General features: G+C 38.2%; 2 protein-coding genes across 2 annotated transcripts in view; one reads left to right on the top strand and one right to left on the bottom strand.

The window, feature by feature from the left end:
- Positions 1-19,645, top strand: part of LOC100889288 (spermatogenesis-associated protein 20) — a 28,318-nt gene extending 8,673 nt beyond the window's left edge. Inside the window, exons 5-16 of the mRNA XM_030986166.1 lie at positions 7,429-7,583; positions 9,950-10,093; positions 10,634-10,832; positions 11,435-11,568; positions 12,386-12,490; positions 13,114-13,188; positions 14,008-14,217; positions 15,556-15,748; positions 16,515-16,683; positions 17,169-17,377; positions 18,405-18,604; positions 19,265-19,645. Of these exons, the coding sequence (XP_030842026.1) occupies positions 7,429-7,583; positions 9,950-10,093; positions 10,634-10,832; positions 11,435-11,568; positions 12,386-12,490; positions 13,114-13,188; positions 14,008-14,217; positions 15,556-15,748; positions 16,515-16,683; positions 17,169-17,377; positions 18,405-18,604; positions 19,265-19,519 (2,048 nt within the window). The 3' untranslated portion in view covers positions 19,520-19,645. The remainder of the gene's footprint in view (positions 1-7,428; positions 7,584-9,949; positions 10,094-10,633; positions 10,833-11,434; positions 11,569-12,385; positions 12,491-13,113; positions 13,189-14,007; positions 14,218-15,555; positions 15,749-16,514; positions 16,684-17,168; positions 17,378-18,404; positions 18,605-19,264) is intronic.
- LOC105437700 (piggyBac transposable element-derived protein 4-like) lies at positions 1,147-4,666 on the bottom strand. The gene is made up of 2 exons (XM_011664601.2): positions 4,358-4,666; positions 1,147-4,051 (listed from the first exon to the last, which is right to left on the bottom strand). Exons 1-2 carry the CDS (start codon positions 4,464-4,466, stop codon positions 2,730-2,732), a joined length of 1,431 nt encoding a protein of 476 aa, XP_011662903.2. The 5' UTR covers positions 4,467-4,666; the 3' UTR covers positions 1,147-2,729.
- Positions 19,646-25,918: the final 6,273 nt, after the last annotated feature.

Below are 25,918 nucleotides of genomic sequence, written 5' to 3'. Positions count from 1 at the left end.
ATAAAGGGAATAATGCAAGATAAAGGAATACAAAAGATGTGGTGAGGTAAAATGTCACAGACAGAAAGATGATTATAAAAAAAATGATTGTCTTTCTCTCATTCTCTCAACTCCATTTTCCATCTTCATCTCTTGTACTATTTTCTTTTCCAATCTTTGCTTTTATTCCGACATTGTTCCTTTTGATCTCAGTAACCTTGATATGGAGAAAGAAAACACAGAACGAGCGCCTGATGATATCAAAATGAGAAGGAAGTAGGGGTCTTGATATATTTGCAGTTGTCATTATTGTTCTTTAATAATTTTTTGGGGATCACGCTTCGACGTTTTCCTAAAAAAAATAGGTTGTTATTAATCATGATTATAACGTAGAACCAGACTTTACGCTATCTGCAAGGGGGGGGGGGGGGGAGTCGGTGAAAAAATATCATAATATTGTACAGACTACGTCCAACTTTCTATCTCTCCCGCCCCGCCCCCCTCTCTCTGTCCGTCTCTTTGTCAATGTCGTTTTCCATCTTCATCTTTCATAATGTTTTCTATTCCTCCATTTGCTTGTACGCCGGCGGCATCCCTTCCTTGAGATTAATTATTATAACATATCCCTAATGATGTACGCATATACCTCATAGTTTATAGGGAACGCAAATAGAGAACAATATCAAAATATATAAACAAACAAAACAGAAAGAAACTAAAGAAAAATCAAGAGTGGGGCGGGGGGGGGGGGGGTTGATTGTAAATACAATACAGACTATATAACGATACTTGTTCTCTCTTTTCCTCTCTCAAACCCCCATTCACACTTTTCAAGATGAATATTGAAATGAACTAAAGCTCTTATTCCTATCACTCTATGTTATCTTCCCTATTTTCCGATGTACAAACCACCAAGGCAATTCAATTCTCATTTCATCTTGATAAAAATCATAACCTCATTCTTGATCCCCGCTGTCTGTACGATGCACACTATCACTCCCAATTTGATCCCGGCTATCTGTGTAACCCCCTCCTTAACCCCCCCCCTTTTTTTTCTCCCCTCTCTCTCTCTCTCTCTCTACTCTCTTGCTCCCTCCCTCGCTCAATCCCCGATTCACAGTTCTCAAGACGAATACCGGTAATGAAATAAACAAAAGCTATCACATCTTCCGTATATAAGTTATCAAAAGGCATTTAATTCACAGGCAAAGCAACATCAAATATCTTGACAAATTATATAAAATAAACAATAACAACAATTAAAAATAACCTGATGAGTGAGTTGTCTGAAACATTACATTACATTATTTAATTGGTGATACGTGCCACCCTGTATAAGTATCAGAAATAAATAAATAAATAAATAAATAAATAAATTAGGCCTACATACAGTATAAGTTCAGACAAAGATTCTGCTGGCAAGCTACATGTTCTTCAGATCAGTTCATACTGCTATTTACAATGCACATGTACAGAATTTTGTTCAATCAATCAATGTTGGTTCAAAGCACATGATAAAGATGAAGGAAAACTGGCAATATATTGCTTTCATTACAGCGAGAAGTGTATCAAACAACACCATTTCATGCAGGCAGCTTCTATATCTCAACTTTACAATATTAAGATTTCAACAAGCACTGTACATGTATAGACTGTATATACTCAATCATTGTAATAAATATGGATAATGTAGGCAAGATCAAATGTCCACAAATAAAACAAATTGATCATCTATAAAAACATTCAGTCAAATAATGTCATGACAACAATGGCATAGATAAATGAAACATGAATCAAGTACAATGCATCAAATGAAAGCAGATACAGATTACGGAACAATAACGTACCAATGTCCATAAAGGAATATTGCATTCTTTCACCTCAATGTAATAATCAGTAAGTGTTCTCATGGAAGTCGCTTCACGATATGTACATGTATGTGAGTGAAGTGACACATTATACATTTCCAAATATACTCAATCATTGTAATAAATATGGATCATGTAGGCAATATCAAATGTCCACAAATAAAACAAATTGATCATCTATAAAAACATTCAGTCAAATAATGTCATGACAACAATGGCATAGATCATGGCAGTAATACATTATACATTTACAAATATACTCAATCATTGTAATAAATATGGATCATGTAGGCAAGATCAAATGTCCACAAATAAAACAAATTCATCATCTATAAAAACATTCAGTCAACTAATGTCATGACAACAATGGCATAGATCATGGCAGTGATACATTATACATTTACAAATATACTCAATCATTGTAATAAATATGGATCATGTAGGCAAGATCAAATGTCCACAAATAAAACAAATTGATCATCTATAAAAACATTCAGTCAACTAATGTCATGACAACAATGGCATAGATGATCATGGCAGTGATACATTATACATTTACAAATATACTCAATCATTGTAATAAATATGGATCATGTAGGCAAGATCAAATGTCCACAAATAAAACAAATTCATCATCTATAAAAACATTCAGTCAACTAATGTCATGACAACAATGGCATAGATCATGGCAGTGATACATTATACATTTACAAATATACTCAATCATTGTAATAAATATGGATCATGTAGGCAAGATCAAATGTCCACAAATAAAACAAATTCATCATCTATAAAAACATTTAGTCAACTAATGTCATGACAACAATGGCATAGATCATGGCAGTGATACATTATACATCTACAAATATACTAAGTTCTGTACTATCCGGAGCGATAATTTGCTTTGGTGTGGTATCGTTCAAAGCAAAGGATGTGGAGAGGGACTTCACATTTCCTGCACATGAATCTTGATTCTGGACGTGATGTTTGCTCTCCTTGTTGCCTGCGTTTTCCTAGGGGCTTGGGCTTGCACGCAACACATGGGCGAGTTGTACATGGCTTATTCGCTGTAGGAGGGATATGAATGGGCCAATGTTGTGATTCTAGAAATTCCAGTCTGAGTACATTTTCTTTGTTACATCTCCTTCCAGGTCTGAGTGGTCGTGGTCGGTCCTGTGCAAGCTTGTTTCCATAGGTAATCATCTGTTCGACAAGGTCTAGTACAAATTTCAAATGGTCTACCTTGCTATCCACTGCATGGCAGTACACAATGTATGCATTTGTCACTGCCAGATCATTTAGATGAAAGATGAGTTTTTTGTACCACTTGAGTGATTTCCTCATGTCTGCGTACGTGTTGGTTAGGAAGTCTGAGAGGTCTACCCCACCCATGTATTTATTGTAGTCGAGAACGATGTCCGGTTTCTGTATATTTTCCCCTGTCACGTGATGTTTTTTCTGTGTGTCGCTGAATGAGTTGGTATGGATAGTGCTCAGCATCGTCACATCACGTTTATCAAACCACAGCATGGCGAGCAGTTCCTTTGATCGTTTGAATATGGACATCCCACGGGTCATCTTTTGAGCAGGTTTCAGATTTTTGGGCATCTCAACTCTATTGGCTCTGACAGTTCCACAAGCATGAGTTTTCCGCTTGAAAAGTTCTCCAAAAAGCGTAGGACTCGAGTACCAATTGTCCATGAAGAGGCGGTATCCTTTGTCTAAAAGTCCTGTCATCATTGACATGACAAGTCCAACAATAGTATCCTTAGCTTTACCGGTGTACAGTCTAAACTTCCAAGTATACCCAGACGGATCACATATTTTATATGCTTTCATGCCATACTTTGCTGGCTTGCGGGGGTTATACGTCTTGAAGCTCAGGCGCCCATAGAACTTGATGAGGGCCTCGTCGATCGCGATGGAACGCCATGGTGTGAACACTGTATGGAACGCTGTTGTAACTGCATCATAAAATGGCCGGAGTTTGAAGAGCGGATCGTAGCTTGGGTCACTGCGCTGCTTGGCCTGGTTATTGTCATTGAAGTGGAGGAAGCGGAGCAGAAGACAGAAGCGATCCCGTGTCATAGTCTGGCCGAAGAAAGGGGTGGCAAGGATGTTCCTGGTAGACCAATAGAGATGGATAGCAGGTTTCCCGACGACTCCCATGAGCATGCACAAAGCCCAGAAGATGACGAGTTCTCCTGCATAACAAAAATAAGAAAAAAACAATTCTTCAATACTATATACATCTATGTAAAATGGAGACGAACCATAAACTTCACTTTAAACAATTTACTGCATTCATAAATAAAACAACAAGTACCTCAAAATCATACTGACATTTGAAAAGTCCTAATTTGTAAATATTTAAAAATCTTTAACATGTTTGTTTGTCTATTTCACACGTAACAAATATCAATTGTTATTTATAATTATATAATATGCTGAAGAAAATCACTTTGAGATAATTTCTGGATACAAAAATAGAAGTCTTCATCTGTACAAACCTGCACTAGTTCTGGTCCAGTTCTTGGCTGGTGATGACGGCGATGGAGGGGATTCTCTCAGGACCGAAGACGCATATCTGTTGGTCTCAACTGCAACTTCTTCAAACATTTCCTTCGACACATATTTGAGATAACAGTCCAGCGGAGTAGAATTTGGTGACAAACCTGTATCAGGACTGATACCAGGGGTGCCTGTGAACTCGAAGTGTTGCGGTTTGTCAGATGGGTTATCCTCCCAAGTCTGCCCCACTGCAGCTCCGACTCGACGACGCTTGTTCCCGCTACCCCCGGCACGGAGGAGGTGGAAATAGGCTCAGCTGTGGCTTGGTCCCCCGTAGACCGAATTTTCCGTCTCTTTCGTTCGTTAGCCTCTTATTGGGGTAGGGTCGGCTCTCTCTTTAGAGACGGAAGCCGTTTATACACATGTCCTTGCTAACGCCACGGCCAGTTCTGGTCGTAGCGTTTTGCCCCCAAAATCCCCCAAAATGTCATTTTACCTCGAGCATGTTATATTGTAAATTAGGCCTAGGCTATAATAAATCAGTTCCACTTACCAACTTGACTGAAATAATCAGTTTAATAGTCCCTTTTAGGAAATTATGGGTCAAAATCGAAATCCATTTTGAAAATCTTTTTCAACATGGATTCCGATTTTGACCCATAATTTCCTAAAAAGGGACTATTAAACTGATTATTTCAGTCAAGTTGGTAAGTGGAACTGATTTATTATAGCCTAGGCCTAATTTACAATATAACATGCTCGAGGTAAAATGACATTTTGGGGGATTTTGGGGGCAAAACGCTACGACCAGAACTGGCCGTGGCGTTAGCAAGGACATGTGTATAAACGGCTTCCGTCTCTAAAGAGAGAGCCGACCCTACCCCAATAAGAGGCTAACGAACGAAAGAGACGGAAAATTCGGTCTAGGTCCCCCGTAACTCCAGGGTCGGTTCGGTCTGGATCGAGGGTATCACTACGAGTGCTGGCGGGGTTTACAGGAGTATTTCCATTCGTGGACTCTGCTGTACCCTCTAATTCGAAGAAATCATCGAATGTCGTTGTTTCATATTCTTCATTTTCTACGTCCGACGAATACTCTTCTTCGCTTGATAAGTCCATTTTATCATATTCATTTTCTGAGTCCGAGTCAAGGATCGCTTCTCGAGCATCTTCAACGCTAAACAGAGGCTTTCTCCGATGACGAGACATTTTGAGAAACTATCTTACATAGATAAAGAGCAGTTATAAGCAAAGAATTGAGAACTAATTTGTGCAACCAACTATCATGAAAATCAAAAAGCTGAACTAAATAGTGAAACTCCGACACTTTATCGCACGATAAGTAAATAATAGCCGACAACCTAGAAACGAAACAATGGGATGGACTATATCGAGACTAGCTAATCTCCCCAATAATAGGTTGGCCCGGTACCCTGTATACGTACGCATGAGTGACCTGAACTGAGAGCGCGAGGTCGAACGCGACTGTAATATACTATAAGCTATTCAATAATCGGCCCGTTACCATGAATAGGCGTCAATGACCATATAAGGCCAAGGCTCATGCATTGAACCGTGTATCCGCGCGTGCCGTGTACAAAGGTATCCAGAGCGAGTGTGGAATTCGCTGCTTGTACAATCATTATGTCCGGCTTGCGTTATTTTTTTATGCGGCACAGATTGGGGCTTTTTTTAAAAAGGGGTCTTGATTTACAGACTAATACTGGTCGTGTGCGTACTAGACAGTATAAGTAGTAGAGGTCTGTTTTTAATAGTGTTACATGTAATCCACTACCGCATGGAAAATCATTACATCAACAATTAAAATCAAATTGGAAATCTGAAGACGAGGCAGCACGTCAGAACATCACAATAATTAGTCAATAAAACTTAACTAACTTAAACGAAGAGGAATGTTATCTAAACACATAGTTCGCGATGGATATACAAACTTCTTCGCAGCGCTAATGCGCTAGCGAACATGACTAGTCTCACGTACGTGCAGACACTATTCAGAAGGGAAAGAACGTACTTCCCATAGGTTTAACACGCGCCATGCCCCAATCTGTGCCGCATAAAAAAATAACGCGTCCGGCTTACACAGTCCTAGGCATAGTAGACCCACCTAGCTAGCAGCAGCGAATTCGAAAATCTATGAAAATAACGTAAACTGACTTGCATGTGTTCTATACGAATATCCTGAAAGAGAACTCGTGCATTCTCATGCTAAACTTGTAATAAAACAAAAACTACGCATCTACAGTCGGTAAAAAATGAGATGCATGTAGCCAAAGGTTCAAGGTTTGTATACAGGTAGTTTATATTGTATTTAGAAGTTGAATAGATGTACTTTTCTGCAATATAAGAAGCCCTTCCTCGGACCCGAGGAATCTCGGTTCCCGTTTGTGAGTACGTACCTCGGGACCCGAGAAATCTCGGTTCCCGAGCTGAACGGGTTAAATGTAATTTTCAATAACAAAAGAATAATTAACAATTCATTTTTGCTCTTGGTGATGTGTGTTTGCAAAATGGGTGCATTAATAACTTAATGTATTCTTAATGGGTCATCCGGCATCACCAAATTATTTAAGTGTTAATAAAGGGCTAATCAATGTTTGACAGTATTTATGATTTTTAATGTTTCAGTGGCTAATGCAACATGTCACTTGTGTCATGTGGTGGAGAGGGAGTCCTATGGGAATGATTGAAAATGAAAACCATGTTTAAAAAAAATGGATAATGATTATTGATATATTAATCTATGGCAGGTTGTTGAAAGCATCAAGAGAAATTAAATTGATATTTCTGTGTGTATTTAAAGTGGATTATGCAACAAGTCACTGATATGTGATCACTGATGGAAAGAGAAAGAGAGAAGGGGGAGGGAGGTAGAGAGAGAGAGAGAGAGAGAGAGAAAGAGAGTTTGAGTTTGAGTTTGAGTATGTTAACTCCGTTATCTGAGAATGTTTACACTAGAAAACTGAAGAAGGAGGAATTAATTTCTTATATTTAAAGTTTAGCAGGTTGTCCGATGTAACACTGAAATCCAAATAATTTGTCTATTTTCTAGTTGGTTACTCAACATGTCACTGGTGTCATGTGATGGAGAGGGAATCCTTTGAGAACGTGGACATTGGAAAGCTGATGAATGAACACTACGTCAGCATCAAGGTGGACAGAGAGGAGAGACCAGATGTTGATAGGGTCTATATGACATTTATTCAAGTAAGTGCATCTGGATGGGTTATTGGTACTCTGAAGGTTACCTAACATGCTGCGCCAGTGACAATGTCTTCAGGCTCTATTTTCTCAAAGAGTTAGGGTTGTGCTTAGTGTGAGGGTTAGGGTACTCGGTAGCAGTCGCGCAATGGTTAGGTTTAGAGTTTGGGTAGGGGTCACAATTTGGATTAGGTTTAGAGTTAGGTACTGTGTCCAGTCCAGTGTTGAAGCAAGCACTTTCGTTAGTTAAGGTTATTGACCATGGAGAAAATGTTCACATAAGCATGTGTCATGGAACTGTTTTTGAATATTTTCTATTTAATTTACCTGCAATGCTGAGATGGTGAGGACTCGAACCAAGTCACCCAATAGAAACATTATAAATAACCACTATACTTCTCTAGGTAGATGGCCTCTATTGTCAGGTTGCGAAAATAAATTTAATCTTAAATGGGAAACATTCAAAGTGTTTCCTGTATTTGACTCTTCGTGCTTGTAGCTAAACAGCTTTGAGACCTGTACAGAGATGCCAACTGTTCCATTTTTGACGTATTTGTTCTGTTTTTTTGCTTTTTTATATTGATGTTTTTTTTAATTTCCGATCATGGGCTTTGTGTCGTAAGTGTATTATGCACATATGTCTTCAAGCAATGCACGCAGGACGGTGATACGGCCCCAAACTGCGCACATTGCGAACAACTCGCATATACTGTATGCACGTCGCACTCCGATCCGGGTATGTATACGTGGTACTGCCGTTTTTTTTTAGCTGCTTGATTGGGCGATATGTTAAAGGGATCCGGTAACTTTGTCTCAGATTCTGAAACAAAATTCTGGATTTAGCTCATGATGCAATGATAATTCTAAACCTTTAGGTCAGTCAGGAACCCCATGACTTTTACAAGCCGATCGCTTGTCTGATTATCAAGATATTTATGATTGGGATTACAAATTTTGAAAACCGTTCGCCTGACGGTTTTCATAACACTACAGTCTATTGGGGTTAACGAGTATGGTAAAACCGGTCACTCAAAGATTTTTACTTTTTTGAGGCACTTCTTGATCATTTTGAAGCGCAATTTTTTTAGGGCTTCAATATTACACCTTATCGCAGACACTGATAACACCTAGGGCAGTGTATCTCAGATTTAACATTGTTAAACGATCCCTTTAAGGTGAGAGATTTTTTCAAAAATACTGTTTTTTGCTCTTAAGAATACTTTTGTTTGTTGATAAAGGTTGGCATCTCTGCCTGTATATTTTTCAGACCAGAATTTTTTGCCTTGCCACCTTGTTGACGAAGGTACCATTTTGAATATAATTTTACAGGGGGATTCAGTTTGATACCCACATTGTTTCAGCAGAATGTTCAATCCACTCATTTGGCTAGACATGGGTATAACTATAATATTATAGTATTAATGACTGCTTTGAGAGAAATAGTTGTTTTATTACGCTCAAGGGAAGGTTAGAATTGTGCTATTCCCCGAGGCTTGCCGAGGGGAATAGCCCAATTGTAACCTTCCCGAGAGCGTATGAAAACAAATATTTCTCGAATATTAAAGCAGTCATTAATACTTTTATATGCCGAAAAAAAATAGACTAAAAAATGAAAAATTAAAAATATTTCTCATTTTTGTCGAAGACGGGATTCGAACTCTTGCGTACATCAAGAGGTGTACCGAAAACCAACGCTTAGACCACTCGGCTATGGCCCGCCGTTAACATGCTTGGCAGTTTTCTCCAATATATACATTAAAATGGATTGAAACCGGCTTCGCGTGTGATGAATGCTTCGCAAAAGCTCCATATACGGACTCTTCTTTTACTTTTGCAATGCATATTGGCACGAACTTAGATCAAGATCTATCGGCAGATGTTGTTTTTTGTTTTTGGAAGTTTATTTTCGTCTTCATGTCAACAATGCAAGATAAAATTGTCGGTAAGATCGATCGAGATTCAATTGTATTGAAATTACCGACCAATCCTTCGCACACATACGGCATCCTCCATCGCTCAAACCATTTTTAACATGTAAACCTATGGGGTAACCATGGAGGCTGACCAACTATTTTTAATAACCATGGTTATTAAAAATATTGAAATGTTTTAAGCATGGTTACCGAGAATTTTACAGGAACAGTTGAAGTTTATGAATGCAATTCGACCAATCAGATGGCTGGATTTCTTAAGTGAGGTATATAATATCCGATACATTATGATTATACATACTCATGTGAAAATAGCTATTTGTCAATGTAGTATGTACATTTACCGGTATGTTGTTGGTGCTATAATTTATGCTCTTCAAAGTAATGGTAAGATTTGTGGATCATCTAAACTCCTTCTCGCCCACCTCTTCATTTCTCTAGGCTACTGCTGGAGGCGGTGGTTGGCCGATGAGCGTCTGGTTGACCCCTGACCTAAAGCCCCTGATGGGGGGTACATATTTCCCCCCTCACGACAGGTTTGGCAGACCAGGGTTTCCTACAATTCTACAGTCAATTGCCAGGCAGGTTAGTAGCTTAGACTGGTCCAGTTTGTTTTATTTAGCCCCATTTCGATATGACTTGGTAAACAACCTGAAAAAAATGTCATTGTAAAACATATAATTTTTGAATTAGTGACTACAGGGATGAAAGTTTGTAGCTGTGTGTAAGAATGGCCTCTTTGCACACTTTCTGAGATGACTTAAAGTATAATATGAGTCACAGATCTGTATCTTATAACACAGAACTCAGTTGATATATGCAGGACCTTTGTTGCACACAGTTGACATTTATTTACAAATAAAGAAGCCTTTGTGTCATTTTGGTTGCTTTATGAACTTGAATTGAGGATGTTATAAATAATAAAATCTCAAAGAGTGATATCCTGTGCCAAACTTTTGCCTGACTGCATGTTTATTCATCGGTATCGGAGGGTGTGTCTTGCGGCTTCCCTCAGTATAAACATTATAATCTCAACTGGTAGATCACATAAACCGAATATTGTCACAACCTAAATCAAAGGGATGATTCTCAAACTTATTTTGGTTATATGTTTCCTACCTACAGTGGGGGGAAAACAGAGAAGCCCTTGAACAGCAAAGCACTAAGATCATAGAAGCTCTGCAGGCAGCGGTCAAGGTCAAGTCCACCAGTGACCCTTCACCCCTAGGGACAGAGGTCATGGAGAAGTGCTTCAAGCAACTCACAGATAGCTTTGATAACCAGTATGGCGGGTTTGGAGGAGCTCCTAAATTTCCTCAACCAGGTAACGTGTGTAGAGTCATTCAAAGTAAGGAAACCAAAGTAATTTTTTTTCAGAGCGATTGAAAAAACTGAATGGTAATATCATAGTGTTGGAGAAGAGGTATGGTAATTGCAGAGGTTGAAAAATACATTGGCTTATTTGGAGGTGCTGTGGTCTAATAGATACGTCACCAGACTGTGGATCACAAGGTTTGCTGTTTGAGTCCCACTGCGGCACTTATGTCCTTGGCAAGATATCAATCTACATATGCCACACCCAACCCATGTGAGATAAATGGGTACCTGGCAGGAATCAATTCCTTGAAATGCTAGAGACTAGAGCGCAATAATGACAGGTTGTTGTTGCTGTTGTTTTTTATATTTATTTGCACTCACCCCTCTGATGTTAGAGCAAAACATTAGATAGCATATTATGAAACACTTTCGTATTTGGAAAACCAAACATCTATATCAAAGATAAAGATAAACATTTTGTGTCAAGGCCTATTTTTTCGAAAGCATTTACATTATCAAACAAAAATTGGTCTGTCAATTCAATTGCGACAGTGTATTATGGTAACTTGGTTGCAATAAATTACTGGTATGTGTATATTTCTTTTGCAGTGAATTTCAACTTCCTGTTTAGACTGTATTCAAGTCCCCCTGGTGAGAGTGAGATAGGTGAGAGGGGGCTTAAGATGTGCTTACATACCCTGAAGATGATGGCTAAAGGAGGGATACACGACCATGTCAGTCAGGTAAGAAGCTCTATTATGTAAGGTTTTGTTCAAGGTTATTTTGGCTCAGGAAAGCCAGAAGGATGTTGCAAGAAAGTTGCGATTGATTGCAAGTTGCAAAATTTGCAACTGATATTTACAATCGATTGCAACTCAACTTTCTTGCAACGCCCCTCTAGTCTCCTAAATTTCCTAGGATTTTGTTAGGATTAAAGTTTTAACAATTAAATTAAGGTAACTACATCTAGCTTTTATTCTCTCTCTCTCTCTCTCTTTCTTACTAATGGGGCGTTGCCAAAAAGTTTAATTGCGATCTACCGTATTGCAAATTTGCAAGTAACCGCAAGATTTGCGCTTGATTTGGGGGATTTGCAATATATTGCTTCTTTCTTGCAATGCCCCAGTGGGCTAATTGTTTTTTCTAAGACTTGACGTTCTTCTGGCTCTCAGCATACAATCGACATGGTTTAATAGAGATGTTTCTATATACCCTTAAGATGATGGCTAGAGGAGGGATACATGATCATGTTAGTCAGATAAAAAAGCTTTAAGATCCAGTTGATAGTAAATTAAACTTTGTATTCAATCAATGTTGGTCTTTTATTTGTTAAATTATGATCATCTTTGTCAAATTAAACAGTATAAAATCAATGTTAAGCTACATAAACACCAAGTTGACAGAAACTTTAGCTCAGACCTGCTCGCATGTGTTGTATTTCTATGTTTAGCACTTCTGCGAGGCTTTGAGGTCATGCTAGTTTGAGTTTAAATTTGTTTCAATTTCATGCCCCTTTGGAAGACGATTTAGATGATTGTGTTTTTGCTTTCCTTTGTACAGGGTTTTCATCGGTACTCCACCGATCGTTTCTGGCATGTACCTCACTTTGAGAAGATGCTGTATGATCAGGGACAGTTAGCAGTAGCATACCTAGATGCATATCAGGTAAGATATTGATGTACAGGGTGCTCTTATGTCAGTCTGGTGGCGCTAGCTGCGCTGCTGTGGCCATCACACGTTTAAGCCATCCTTCTCTGTCTTCTGTAGCTCTTGTTACCTCCAACAGTTTTTTCCCTTCCCATATGTGGATGTCTTTCATCCAGGAAACAGCAGGTCTGCCTCTTATTCGCCTGGCGCCCACTGTTCATGTTATAACTGACTTTCGGGGACCATCTCTCCTTACTGCACGGTGCTACAGAAATATATATCATTTGAAAAGATGTTGAGTGAGCATAGAAAACAGGCATCAGTCATAATCAGATGTCTACAAATGGAGCTAAATTCATGTACAAGGTGTCAGAAGGAAAAAATTGATTTACCAGTAACTATTGACCCAAATCACATAATATATCATATTTGGGTGCTACAGGAAAGAAGTATGACCAGCTAATTTGCATGGATACCAGGTACACACAAATCGAACTTGCCCCCATAGCGCATCTGGACCTTGATTGTGCTGCCTATAAAGCCTTATTTATTTTCTGCAATGCATCCATAGTAAAAGAAGTTAACAAGATTATCAAGATTAACATCATTGTATTCTTTTCCGTTTGTTCTGTTAATCTCAGATTACCAAAGAGGCTGTTTTTGCAGATGTGGCTCGAGATATATTAGAGTATGTTGGTCGAGACTTGAGTGACAAAGTAAGTCATCGGAATGTGGAGATTCTGATAAAGTCTTTGTTTCCCCCCAAATATTTTACATCTCTATATTTGTTATCTTAGTTACACATGCTTGAAATGTAAATGAAAGTTCAAAGATACATGGTTAAATAACAGAAATGCTGAAAACATAACATTAGCAAACATCTTTTGCCTTTCATTTGTGGACATGTGATCAATCTGGTACCTGCTACATATTCAATGATTGCATTTCCAATTTCTTAATTGTCTCTTCGAAAATTGAACTTGAAATTCAATTGGCAATATATATTTCCAGACACATTTATCTCAATATAGTAAACATATTTAAATGAACCTTTCAAGAAAAAAAAACCTTGGTATGATGACAAAAGTATTTGGCAGTTAATAATAATAGTCATAGTTCGTTCATATATATATATATATATATATATATATAGCGGTTTTCAGGACCGCAGGCGCTCTCATAGCGCTCTACAGATATATATTATTACCCCGGTCATCGGATTCAGGCTTACCTGCACACAATGTATGCACATTCTCCACTCCCTGGGGAGCATTCCAGCCAGGCGTCATTTTTACAAGCGCATACTTGCTTATCTTACCACATTAACTTTCACATCCTACCGGGCACCCATTTAACACCTGGGTGGAGAGTAGCAAATGTAGATCAATGTCTTGCCAAAGGACATTAGTGCCACGGCAGGGCTTGAACCACAGACCTTGTGATCCACAGTCAGGTGACATATCCACTCAAAAACGATACCTCTACAGTTGCATCATATGAAATATTTTTCTGCATTTTTTTCCTGCATTTTCAAGGCAGGTGGGTTCTACAGTGCAGAAGATGCTGACTCACTGCCTGCAGCGGATGAGACTCACAAGAAAGAAGGCGCTTTCTGTGTCTGGACGGACACAGAGGTTAGGACGCATCTGAGTGATATGGTGGAAGGATCTGACTCGGTCACGTTAGCAGATGTGTTCTGCAAGCACTATGACATCAAAACAGGAGGCAATGTGGACTTTGAACAGGTAGAGTTCATATTATAGTCAAACCTGCTTTAGTGACCACCTGTCTACAAAGGCCACATTTGTTGTTTCCCTTGAAAATGGTTTCCCATTGAATCATGTACTAAAAGACCTGTCTACAAAGACCACCTGTCTACAAAGGCCACTTTTTGTGTTTCCCTTGGGCGGTCGCTATAGACAGGTTTGACTGTATAAAGATTTTAAAGTGAAATTTAGTGACGATACATGTACTTTAATTGGTGTGACATAAATTCACTGAATAAGCGACAGCCAAAATCTTTTGATGATAATTGTGTAATTGCTGCATTGAAATAAGTATGTAATTGCCAAAAATTGATGATTGATTAATATTCAGCAATTTAAAGTGAAGTTTAGTGAGGATACATGTACATTCAATTTGTGTGACATAAATTCACCGAATAAAACTGACTGCCAAAATCTTTTGATGGTAATTGCTGCATTCAAATAAGTATTTAATTGCCAAAAATTAATGATTGATTAATATTCAGCAATTGATATTGATATGAAATAATGGCTCGTCTATTCTACTGTTAAACAAGAAACTTTTACCAAATGAAACTCTCCTGAATGAAAAATGATAGCAATTCTCATGGCAAGAAACTTTTCTAGATCGCGGAAGTTCAGTGTTGTGTCAAGAGTGATCAAATGATTTTATGGCATGAAACCTTGGTGACTCCAAAGCACTTAGGAACACTCAGGATATTTCATGTGCACAGAAGCTTTTTGTTTAAAGGGAGATGGTTGTCATTTCCATGTGCAGTAGGTCATAATCACACCAGACTTGGTGGAACTGCCATTGGGTGTACAAGTCTTGCACACAGCAAACCTGTGGTCCCATCAAGAAATACCCTCTAGTCTCTTAGAGAGCCTTCGGCGAGGGAAATGTAAGATAAAGAGTAAAGACTGGTGCCTTTGGTGGGAAATGCAGAGCATTACGTAAGACAAACACAATTTTTTATGTGCTTAATTACCATTGTATTATTGTATTTTCTTTATCCCATTTTTGTTTTTTATGTGTACATTTTTAGGATCATCTACCTATAAGTTTTTGTAACTTTTTTGATGATCCAACCACTTCGTAATTTCCTTTAGTGCATTTTCCATTTTATTGGTTTATCTATCTTTGCCTTTGTATTTTTTTATGAAAGTGGTGAATAAATTCAATTCAATTCAAGGCCTGTTTTTTATAAACCTGAAGGCTAATCCTTGTGTTTGACAACACCTTCTATTGGATAAACACCTTTATGGTGTCAAATTTCTCATGAGAGCCTACTACTACCCGTCTTTAACAGTAGCGTAATTTAATCATGTTTACTCTAGGACCCCCATGGTGAGTTGAAGGATCAGAACGTACTCATAGCTCGAGGTTCTGTGGACTCTACTGCTTCGATGCTCGGTCTGACCGAAGGGACGGTAGAGGCAGCATTGGAGACGGCCAGGAGGACACTGCATGAAGTCAGGTTAGAGCGCCCTCGTCCTCACCTGGATGATAAGATGCTCACAGCGTGGAACGGTAAGAATCAAAGACATAAGCTTTATTGAGGGCCAGAAGGACATTAATGGTATACTTTGCCCATTTGCAGGCCAAAAAAATGAAAAGGTTAAATTCCAACAGCATTTGAAAGATGATAATAATTTAGAACTTCTCCAAAAAAGGGGGGCTTGAAAAATGTCTTTAAGTGGGGAAATAATGACTATTAGTTGTTGAATCGACTTAAGTAATACCAATACAGTAAGTAATAGTCTGATTTTCAGACCATTGTGGCAAATGATCTTATGTTATGTGCTGCACAAAGATTCAATCAGTTTCATTTTGGCCATTACAAGAAGTGGGTTATTGATGTAGACCTACTGCTCATGTACCCTTTACAGCTCATTTTATGTATGTTATTACCAAAGAAGAAAAAAGGCAGTCGGTCACTCAGTAGTGTCTGACAGTGAATTCTAGCAAGTAAACGGGTTTCCTTGCATAATTTGAATATTAGGACACTGCTAATGTTTAAATTTCACAGAAAGGACATACATGACATATTCATAATTCCTGCAAAGTTCTACGGAATTTGATGTTAGCTGCAAAACACGAATATTCGTACAGCATGTTTATGGGTAAGAATGACATGGATATCATTGTTGCTATATCTGACATGCCTCTGGCATGCTTTCAAGTCATAAAAAGCCAGTTTTGTCCAAGAAGGTATACATAAAATTGGAAACAGGCCTATTTGAGCACCTTTGTGAGATTTTGAGTACATTCTTTTCTTCTCTCCTGAATGTGGTAGGGTTGATGATATCTGGGTTTTCAAGGGCAGGGCAGGTGCTTCAAGCCCCAGAGTTCACACAGCGAGCAGAACAAGCGGTAACCTTCATCAGGCAGCACCTGTACGACCCTTCCACAGGCTGCTTGCTCAGGAGTGCCTATAGGAACAAAGAGGGAGACATTGCTCAAATGTAAGTCAAGCAAACACTCTTTCAAAATGTTTTAAAACCATTTGATTTGTTGAAAATGGTTGGTAATGGATGAAGATTTGTGCTGATGTCAGCAGGTGCTTGCCAAATTTCGAATTTTAGTTTCTGATTTCGGATGATTTCTTTAATTGAAAATTGAAAATTCAATTCAGAAGACTTTCACATAAAAATGAGTATGCCCAAACTGGTATAGAATTTATACTTTTTTAAAAAACTTATGTTTATTTTCCTGCAGTACAATGCAAATAATCTCTGAATTTTTGCTGGTTATTCTGGTTTAAATGCTTTTTCAACTTAGGGGTCAATCACTGCTTATATTGACACAGTGTCATATATGAATGATTCTGCAAGTGTATAAACTACAAAGCAAAAGAATATATGGTGGGGGGGGGGGGGGGGGGGACACAGTTGAATTTGAAAATGATTTATCACTGTCAATTCTCCTTTAATTGGTTTCTCCCAATCAGCCCCATTCCAATCCAGGGTTTTGTAGACGACTACTGCTTCTTGATCAGAGGCCTGCTGGATCTTTATGAAGCTAATTATGATGAGCAGTGGATTGAATGGGCAAGTCAGCTCCAAGAGAAACTAGACGAGTTGCTATGGGATACAGAGAATGGTGGATACTTCTCCACTACCGATAAAGACTCCTCCATCCTCCTCAGGTTAAAGGAAGGTGAGCAGTTCGTCCTTGACCTTTTAAAGCCCCACTGCACTTCTTGTAGGTACTTGCTCCCTCTATATAGAAAATAATGTCTAAGCAGTGCCCGTTGGTCCCCCATGATCCTCTTTGTCTTATGTTAATTGAGAGCTGAGTTAATCCCTCCTTACCAAACTAGTACAGACGGGCACCCCTAATTTGGGGCCAGATTTGAAAAATAATTGTGGAATGTACTAACTGAGATATTTTCTCCTAGTTTTATATATCTTTATTCAACCCCATCTACACAGCATTTCAGTCTGTAGAAATGGTTGTTATAAATTTTTAACTTAGATGCTGCTTATAAGTATCAGCTTGCATGGTGATGTAGAAATACAGTAGGCTTACGGTTGCACCACCTGAGAGCGGGGCGAGGATTGGGGAGTCCTGAAAAGGACTGTCGATAATCTTTCTTTCTTCAGTGTGTGTGTAGTCCTGAAAAGGACTGTTGGTAATCTTTCTTTGAGCTTATAGTTCTATGGAGAACTATAGTGCTGATTAAAGAGGATGGGTGGTAGGAGGGGCTCAACGTTTTGAACAGGTTGACTATCCGTCGTCAGAAAGCACCCCCACGTCCGCAACCTGTTGACTTAAGCCCATGCACGCCAGCTATTCCCCACTCCTGACGACGGACAGTCAAGCTGTTTAAAACGTTGAGCCCCTCCTACTACCCATCCTCTTCAACCGGCGCTATAGTTATCTTTAGGGCTATAAGCTCAAAGAAAGATTATCAACAGTCCTTTTCAGGACTACCGGTACACACACACTCAAGAAAGAAAGATTCCCGACAGTCCTTTTTAGGACTCCCCAATCCTCCCCCTCTCTCAGATGGTACAACCGTAAGCTGACTGTATACATTTTTAACTTCTCTTTATCATATCCTTCATATCTTTCTCTATCCTTCATATAAACAAAGTTAGAAATTTAACAAATTTCATGTTTGCATGCTTCTTCCAATTTCAAGACAATTTAATGTGATATTTAACCTGAATTGAACTTGCAGACCAAGATGGTGCAGAGCCCAGTGCCAATTCAGTAGCCTGCATGAATCTCCTGAGGCTCTCTCACTACCTGAACAGACCTGACTACCAGGAGAAGGCTTCCAAGCTCTTCTCTGTCTTTGGAGAGAGACTGCAGAAGATACCCATAGCATTGCCAGAGATGGCCTCGGCACTGCTCTTCCAAGAAAGCACAGCCAAGCAGGTATGAGAGGATGTCCCAATATGCTATTTTCATAATGTGATCAAATTTAATGCATAAGTCTATGTTAAGTGCCTCGTTACAAATTATTTAACTCACCAGTTACGAATAAATGTATTTCAATAGTCAGAATGCTAATTACATACTTTAAATGTTGCCAGGTACATCTGTAGGGCAAGCCATAATATTTGTCCTAATATTTGTCAAATAACACAAAATAACCCCCCCCCCCCCTAAAACAAAACAAAAGGGAGCAACAATAACAACATAGAAAAATACATGCTCAAGCCAATCAGCGCAGACTTTCAATTAATTATGCACAGTGTCACCTGTGAGTTTAAAGGGAGTGTAGCCTGACGAGACTACGTGTCTTTGCCGTGGCCTGACTTGGGGGCCAATCGGGTATAATACAACTACGGATGACAAGACCGCAGCAATCACGTGTGTGCAACATACGCGAAACCAAAACGTGAGGAGAACTTCAGTCTGTTTTGCAAACGCTGACCATGTAGAGATTAAGTCGCTGACTACCGTTAATCAAGTCCATTCGTTTACGTGCAGTTGTCCAAAAGAATATGTACATGGCATTAACCATTATTTGCCAAGCTACACTCCCTTCAACCTCAGTATTAACTGAACCTTGTGCTCTTTCCACAATCACAGATCATCATCTGTGGTGACCCGCAAGCAGAGGACACCAGGCTGCTCCTGCAGTGTGTCCATACTCACTACCTACCCAACAAAGTCCTCATCCTCACTGACGAAGGCCAGACATCCGGCTTCCTATCGTCACGCCTAGACATCCTCAAGACACTCCAGAGGATAGATGGGAAGGCTACGGCGTACGTGTGTGAGAACTACCAGTGCCAGCTGCCTGTCAACAGCGTGGATGACCTCTCAGACTTGCTGAAGAAATGAACAGCTTGCATTTAAGTGATGTCCCACTTTCATTCGACCCTAGAAAATTTCTCTTATTTAGGGGCTCAGTTCAAATTTTGGACAAGAATTTTGTCCCTAGAAGGAAATTTTAAGGGCTATTTGAGGGGCTATTGTGTAGGAAGGATGTAGGTTGCAATACATATAAGCAACTTCCTACTTTTATTCAACCTTCAAGTACATTGTGCTCCAGGTGCACTTTTCAATTTAGCCCAGAAGGAAACTTTAGGGGGCTATTCAACTTGATGAAAGTTTGCGATAAGTAACTTCTTATTTCAACTCTTCTTAGTTCTTGCCTGGAATATGGCTCTGTGATGAATTGCAACAACAAAAAAATTCCTGAATGAGGAATAGTTGGGCTCTCTCAGAAGCTATGAATGATGAGCAATGCTTTTGTTCTATGCAGTACCTGGTGTAATACTACATTATGCATCCATCTCAAATTCGCCTTAAACTGGATGCCAGTTTTATTGCTTTCAACTGATTTCAAGCCCTGACACCACTCTGTTTCAAGCATTTTCAGAATTTTTCAGGTTTACAGTGCACAAAACATACATCTGTATGGCTGCGAAATATATTAGCCCCTTTGCAGGTGAAATAATTGAAATTAACTGGTGTTCATAGTTGCCACAAATAATGTGAACATAGATTCTGAGATAGGAAAAAAAAAAACATCAATCAAAGTCATAATGAGTTTGAAGGTTGACATTTAATTCATGACCATCCTCAGGAACTGAAGTTAAATGTATACATGCACTGCTTATATATATATATATATATATGTAGTTAGGAGGCTTGACAACATAAAGTAAATTAATCAATTATGAATCGAAGATGTCCGTGATGTAATGAGTTAAATTGGTTTAAAAGGTTGACTCAAATCTTTAATATTCAGGTAAAAAGATTTCTCATGTATTTTTTTTATAACTATTATACTGTAGCTAAATTTTTTTGAAATTACAATAGTGTGCACAAACAGTTTCACAATGAAGATATGGAAGTCTATACCTCATCTTTATTTCATCTTTATTTGCCTTGATGGGTAGAAATAATCTTGAAATTCAGTTCATTCTTTATTTATTCTTCGTGCAAACATTAAAATATATACAAAGCATTTCAAGGTATAATACAATGTACATCAAATTAATTCATATAAATAAAGAAGATTAAACAGGGCAATCATTAAAAGCCTTCCGAGGCTTGACAGGTTGATGGTCCCAATAATTGGCAATTTATAACATTGATATTTTGGCAGAATGCGCTGCAATCATACTGGTTTACCTATCACCAAGTCCACAGTAACAACAGTAAATTTGTGTGAGGTCAGCTAGGCTTGCTTTAAGTGCATATCAGTGCTCTGTCCTTAGAGACCTGGATGTGATTTGTGAGCTGTGCATAGAGAAGATTGAGTTTGGAACAAATCTCTTCGTGTCTGATGTTGTACAACCTGTAGTTCGGTATGCAGAATCTCATTCAGTGTGAAAGTGAAAATTGCTTGGAATTGCATTAGGTATATGAGATAGGTAATATGCTTGTGAGTATCCCAATAGGTTATTTATGTTATGTGCTTTATTGACAATTTTCATCTTCCGTTATTGTATTTAGCATTAAAGGTAATGCAAATTTTTTGGGAAAATTTGAAAATTGAATGGATAGTAATCTTTAAAATTTTGATATAATTATTTAGATGCCCCTGTGGATGTATTATAAGCACTAGAAAATTTAGCCCTTAAAACACTTCTGCTTTTGAGAAATTAAATGATCAAAATTTACTGGTACTCCCAGTAAATTTCAAATATTTCAAATAGCGGCTTAGGCCATTCCATGGTAGCTACGACCGTGAAAATCTCAGAATATGCAGTTCTGATATACAATTTCCAATTGGGAATAGCGAATTGGTCGATTGTAGTCAAGAAACATTTAAAGCTGAAGTAATATCAGTCTTGAGAGGGAGCTATACAACCTTTAGTTTATTATTTGCAATTTCATCACTTTAGACTCCATTTCAACCGTGACAACGATCACTGAATATTGTTCATATGAACCAAATTCATGACCCCATACCAAAATGTTGTATTACCTTTAAACTTATACTTCCCATCTCTTTAGATAAATGATGCAATATAATTTTGAAAATATGTTAAATTAATGAAATGATAACATATTATAAATGTACTTTTTTCATGATATACATGATGTGGATATGTGCTCTTCAGAGAAGGGATAATTTCGCTAGTGATATTCGTTCATCTTGCAATGTATGGTCAACAAGGGATCTAAAAGATCACCACGTTTCGTGCGCCACTGCAACACTTTGTCAGGTGATATTATTTTTGATACTACATGTACACCTGCAATGAGTAATATGAAGGGATAATTCTTTTGTGTACAGGGTCAAGGTGTAAATTCAGTATACACGGCAGTGTTTTTCCACATAAAAACTTTTCTTTCGTCATTTACATTTCATATTTCGATATGTATGAGGCTTAATTATGTGCTAAAAATATTGAAGAGCATTCTGCAATGAGATCTTATTTGTTTTGTATGTAAAATTCATGATATTCGTGATATAATTGTACATTCTACATAGCAGGAGTAATGTTTATAGTGTAGGGGTTGAGCTGTATGTATGCCAATGTTTTTCAAATTTTATTTTCATTTCCCTAGCACAAAAATTATACCACAATACCAGTACATCTTTTCCCAATAGCCTATTTCAAAAGGTACATGTATTCAAAATGTCAGTTTGATCGATGCTCTTCCCCTAATTAGCAATGTTAAATGAAAAACTTACACAAGTATAGATAGCATTTGTGATGCAAGCCTTCTAAGGCTCTTCTAAATATGCAGTGGGGCATATCTTAGGTATTTGTGTGCATTATCAGATCAGGGGCGGTGATTCCGGGGGGGGGGGGGGGGGGGGGTTTAAAAAACTGAACACAAAAAAATGTATAGCAAATACTGACTAAAGACTGCAACACACATTTAGGCTCTGGAGGGCCCAAGAGTGCAGCATTTATAGACTAATGAAAATCTCTCTCGGTTGCTACGCTCCCTCACATAATATTCTCCAAAATGTACAAGTGAATATTGTAGAAAATCTTGCATTTCATCATGGATTAATAAAGCAACGAGGTTTTCAATGAATTTTTGTTTTCAATCAAACAAATAGTGAAATCTAATTTCCAAAAGTTTGTATTGTATTTATAGTAATTGTTCTGACATTTTGAGCAGAGTTTGTAGTTCATAAAATTTGTGAAATATTGTCTGAGTACATTAAAAACGTGAAATCATATTCTTAATAGCGATATTGTCACAATATAATAAAAGTACTACCAATTATTATTCAAATGATGGGGCATTGGTAAAACCAGACCCATCTTATGTTAATTGTCACCTTTTTAATGTCATACCTGGGCTTCTTTTTAATATCTATTTTATATTTTTTGCTGTTTTTGTTATATTTCAACAACAGCATTTATTTGTGACACAGAATATGTACCGTTACACGTTTTCTTACACTTTAAACTTAATCAATAGAAAAAAGTTATTTGCTTATTTTGACTGTATGTGAGACAATTTACCTGTGTCTAGTGAGTGGATTATATGCTTTTTATATTTGAAATCTGTTCGTTGTCGCCATGTGAATTTTGTGATTTAATCATGATCATGTACATGTGTACAGAAATTTAAATGATTAAACATGAATCTTTCAATGCAAGCTTCTTCTCTTTCGTTTTCTTTTTTTAAGTATGGCATATACAATCCAATGCTGCGATGATTGTTTCAAGTTAAGTTAATCCCAGGGTAGATGAGAAATAAACGTTATAGTGAGAGAGAAGAGAAACAGTTTAGAAGTAATTTTATAAAAAGGATCAAGACAAATGATTTGTATTTTAACACCAATACCGTCTTTTTGATGTGTGTGTGGGCGAGTATGTTTGTTGTCGGGTAGTTTTTGTGCAAACCTGACAGACATATTAAAGCGCTATAAAAGAACTCGCTATCATTAATATAACTTTTAACCCACATTGGTTAAGATGGATAATTTTGACATTTCTCCTTCATTTCGTTTTTAGAGTTATACAGGGTGGCTCAATAGAAACGGTCTAGAATACTTCCAATAATGTGGGTTCGAGTGGTTTTTGTTTTAGGGAGTATTTTGTGACGTAATGTAGGATTTTAAAATTTTGTCCAGCAAGAATTGAGCTGCGTTTAAAAAAATTCACATAATTTCATGTCTGTGTTTAGGAAGTCAATAATGGTGGCTTCTTATATAGCGCACATGTCCGTCACGTTTTGACGCTCCTGGCGCTGCCCCGATTATTGCCTATAATAGCACCTTAAAAGGAATATGTGTGGAGTTTTATGTCTGTGTTTCATCAAACGTTTATTACAGCTTGCCCAAACCTCAGACATAATACTATTTCTGAAAGTACACAGTATGGTACATTATCTGCCATCATTGCTCGTGGATGATCTCCAACACTATTTCACAAAAAGGCGTCTAAAAAAAAATATTCAACTAATTTTGGAAAACTTGGTATCACTTTTCGTCTGGTACCGAGGAAATTTGCCTCGAATTATTGGAAATATTTTAGTATTTTTATTTGGGCAACCCTGTATTCATGATGGTTCCTGTAATTATACTAGATTTCATTCATCCAGGCCCAGGGTAATTTGACGATGCAAGAAATACTTCTTTTTTCGGTATAGAAATAAACACTCGTGTACACAATTCTCATATTTATTGCAACAAGGTTTCATCCAAAAATGACACATGCCCTTGATTTCCTGCATTATGTATTCATTTTCACTCTTTAATCATTCATAGATCATTACGTTCGAAAAGTATATAACATCTAAGTGTCCTTTTAAGAATTGTTTTCCGTGAAGAAAAAATGGCAATGATGTGTCAATGTCCAAATTCAAGTGAGGTTCTTTTAAGAGACAAGAACTGAGGATGTTTTTTAAGCTAGACATGTAGACAAATTTAAATACATTTCGTCCTCAAAATTACTAACTATTACAAAGTAACACTGTTATTGCGGTTACGTTTGTCGGTATTCTAGACTCTTAATCTCAATTATTCGTTGCTTTCCTATAGCTGGTTTCATTGATCAACCGCTCATAACCTTCCATCAAAAACGATTACATTTCTTCATTACAGTTCCCTTGAGCTTGCATGGTCATCTTATCGCTCTGTTGAATGTTCAAGCCGAAAGAATTCTTTACATAAATTTCGCCTGTTTTTCCCCTTGTTCTCGAGCTATAATAATATATCTCATTAAAATGTCTTCAAGCTTTTCAAAATCCTTTTGTTAATTGGAGGTTCTGTAAGGGTTTCTCACTATCCTTCGGTCATTGGTATCATTCACATGAAAACTAATTTCCCTATATCTCCGATTTCCCTGTTTTTGTATGTATGATAATACTGCCGGCTACGACTAGCCTGAATCCGGGTTACACATAATCTACAAAAAAGAATTGGCAGTGGTTTCTAAAAAATTACCTCAAATCTGCAGTGCTGCAATGTATTGTCAAGTTATGAAGCATGCCTCTTCGTAATAATTGTTCATGTGATGGTCAAGCTAGAAACAAATAATCCCGAATACACATTCTAAGTCGCTGTTTCTGCATCAAATTAATGACGAAATGCATATTTCTTGATTGTGTCAACTCGATTTGCAAGCGCCTCGTCGTTTTCTGATTTGAAAATTAGTGACCACGTCTATTAAATCGGCTTCTCCTACTTGCACTATTATAATCTCCCTCGAAAAATTCTCTTTCGACCGGCACCGTGTCGACGACCTCCTCCAACCCCATCTCGTGGTATTCGTCGTCCGTATCGCTCGGTGTGTCGTCACCTTCGGCGAAGTAATCACCCATCGCGGGCTGTGACTCTTCAAACAATATAGGCAGTAGACCTGTTCTTGATATACCATCGGTCCGTCTTGCTGAAAGGTCTCCGATCTGGTCCTGGACTGCACGGATGGCTACCGAGTAGTAAAGCAGCGCTGCGACCTGCCTGCCTCGGCGTTCCATACTTGAAGCTGAGGTTGGATCTAGATCATTCTGTAAATCAATTTGGTATTGAGCTTCTAATTCGAGTGCATGACGGATGTTCTGATAAGCCTCTCCTCTTCTTACACGATCTTCTTGATAATCACCATCTTCTACTAGCGACCCTCTCCTCACCCCGATATGCTCTGTGTTGTCGTCTGAACTGTTGCTATCCTCGACTTCCTCGTCAACCCTTCTCTGTGCAGCATCTCCTTGTGACAACCCACTTATCAAGATCCGATGGTTCTCTGTGTTGTCCTCAGAATTGTTGCTATCCGGCCTATCCCCATCAACTGCACCCTCTGCAGCATCTGCTAA

The sequence above is a fragment of the Strongylocentrotus purpuratus genome, unplaced genomic scaffold (assembly GCF_000002235.5).
Source record: "Strongylocentrotus purpuratus isolate Spur 01 unplaced genomic scaffold, Spur_5.0 spur5_contig_837, whole genome shotgun sequence".
NCBI lineage: Eukaryota > Metazoa > Echinodermata > Echinoidea > Camarodonta > Strongylocentrotidae > Strongylocentrotus > Strongylocentrotus purpuratus.
Note: the sequence above shows the minus strand (reverse complement) of the source record. Positions and strands in the feature narration are given on the sequence as shown.

Bases quoted from the DNA above. Each gene is read 5' to 3' on its own strand.
- LOC105437700 (XM_011664601.2), bottom strand. From the start codon at position 4,466: ATGTTTGAAGAAGTTGCAGTTGAGACCAACAGATATGCGTCTTCGGTC. The intron at 4,052-4,357 runs GTTTGTACAGAT...TTTGTTATGCAG, and splicing joins CTGGACCAGAACTAGTGCAG to GAGAACTCGTCATCTTCTGG.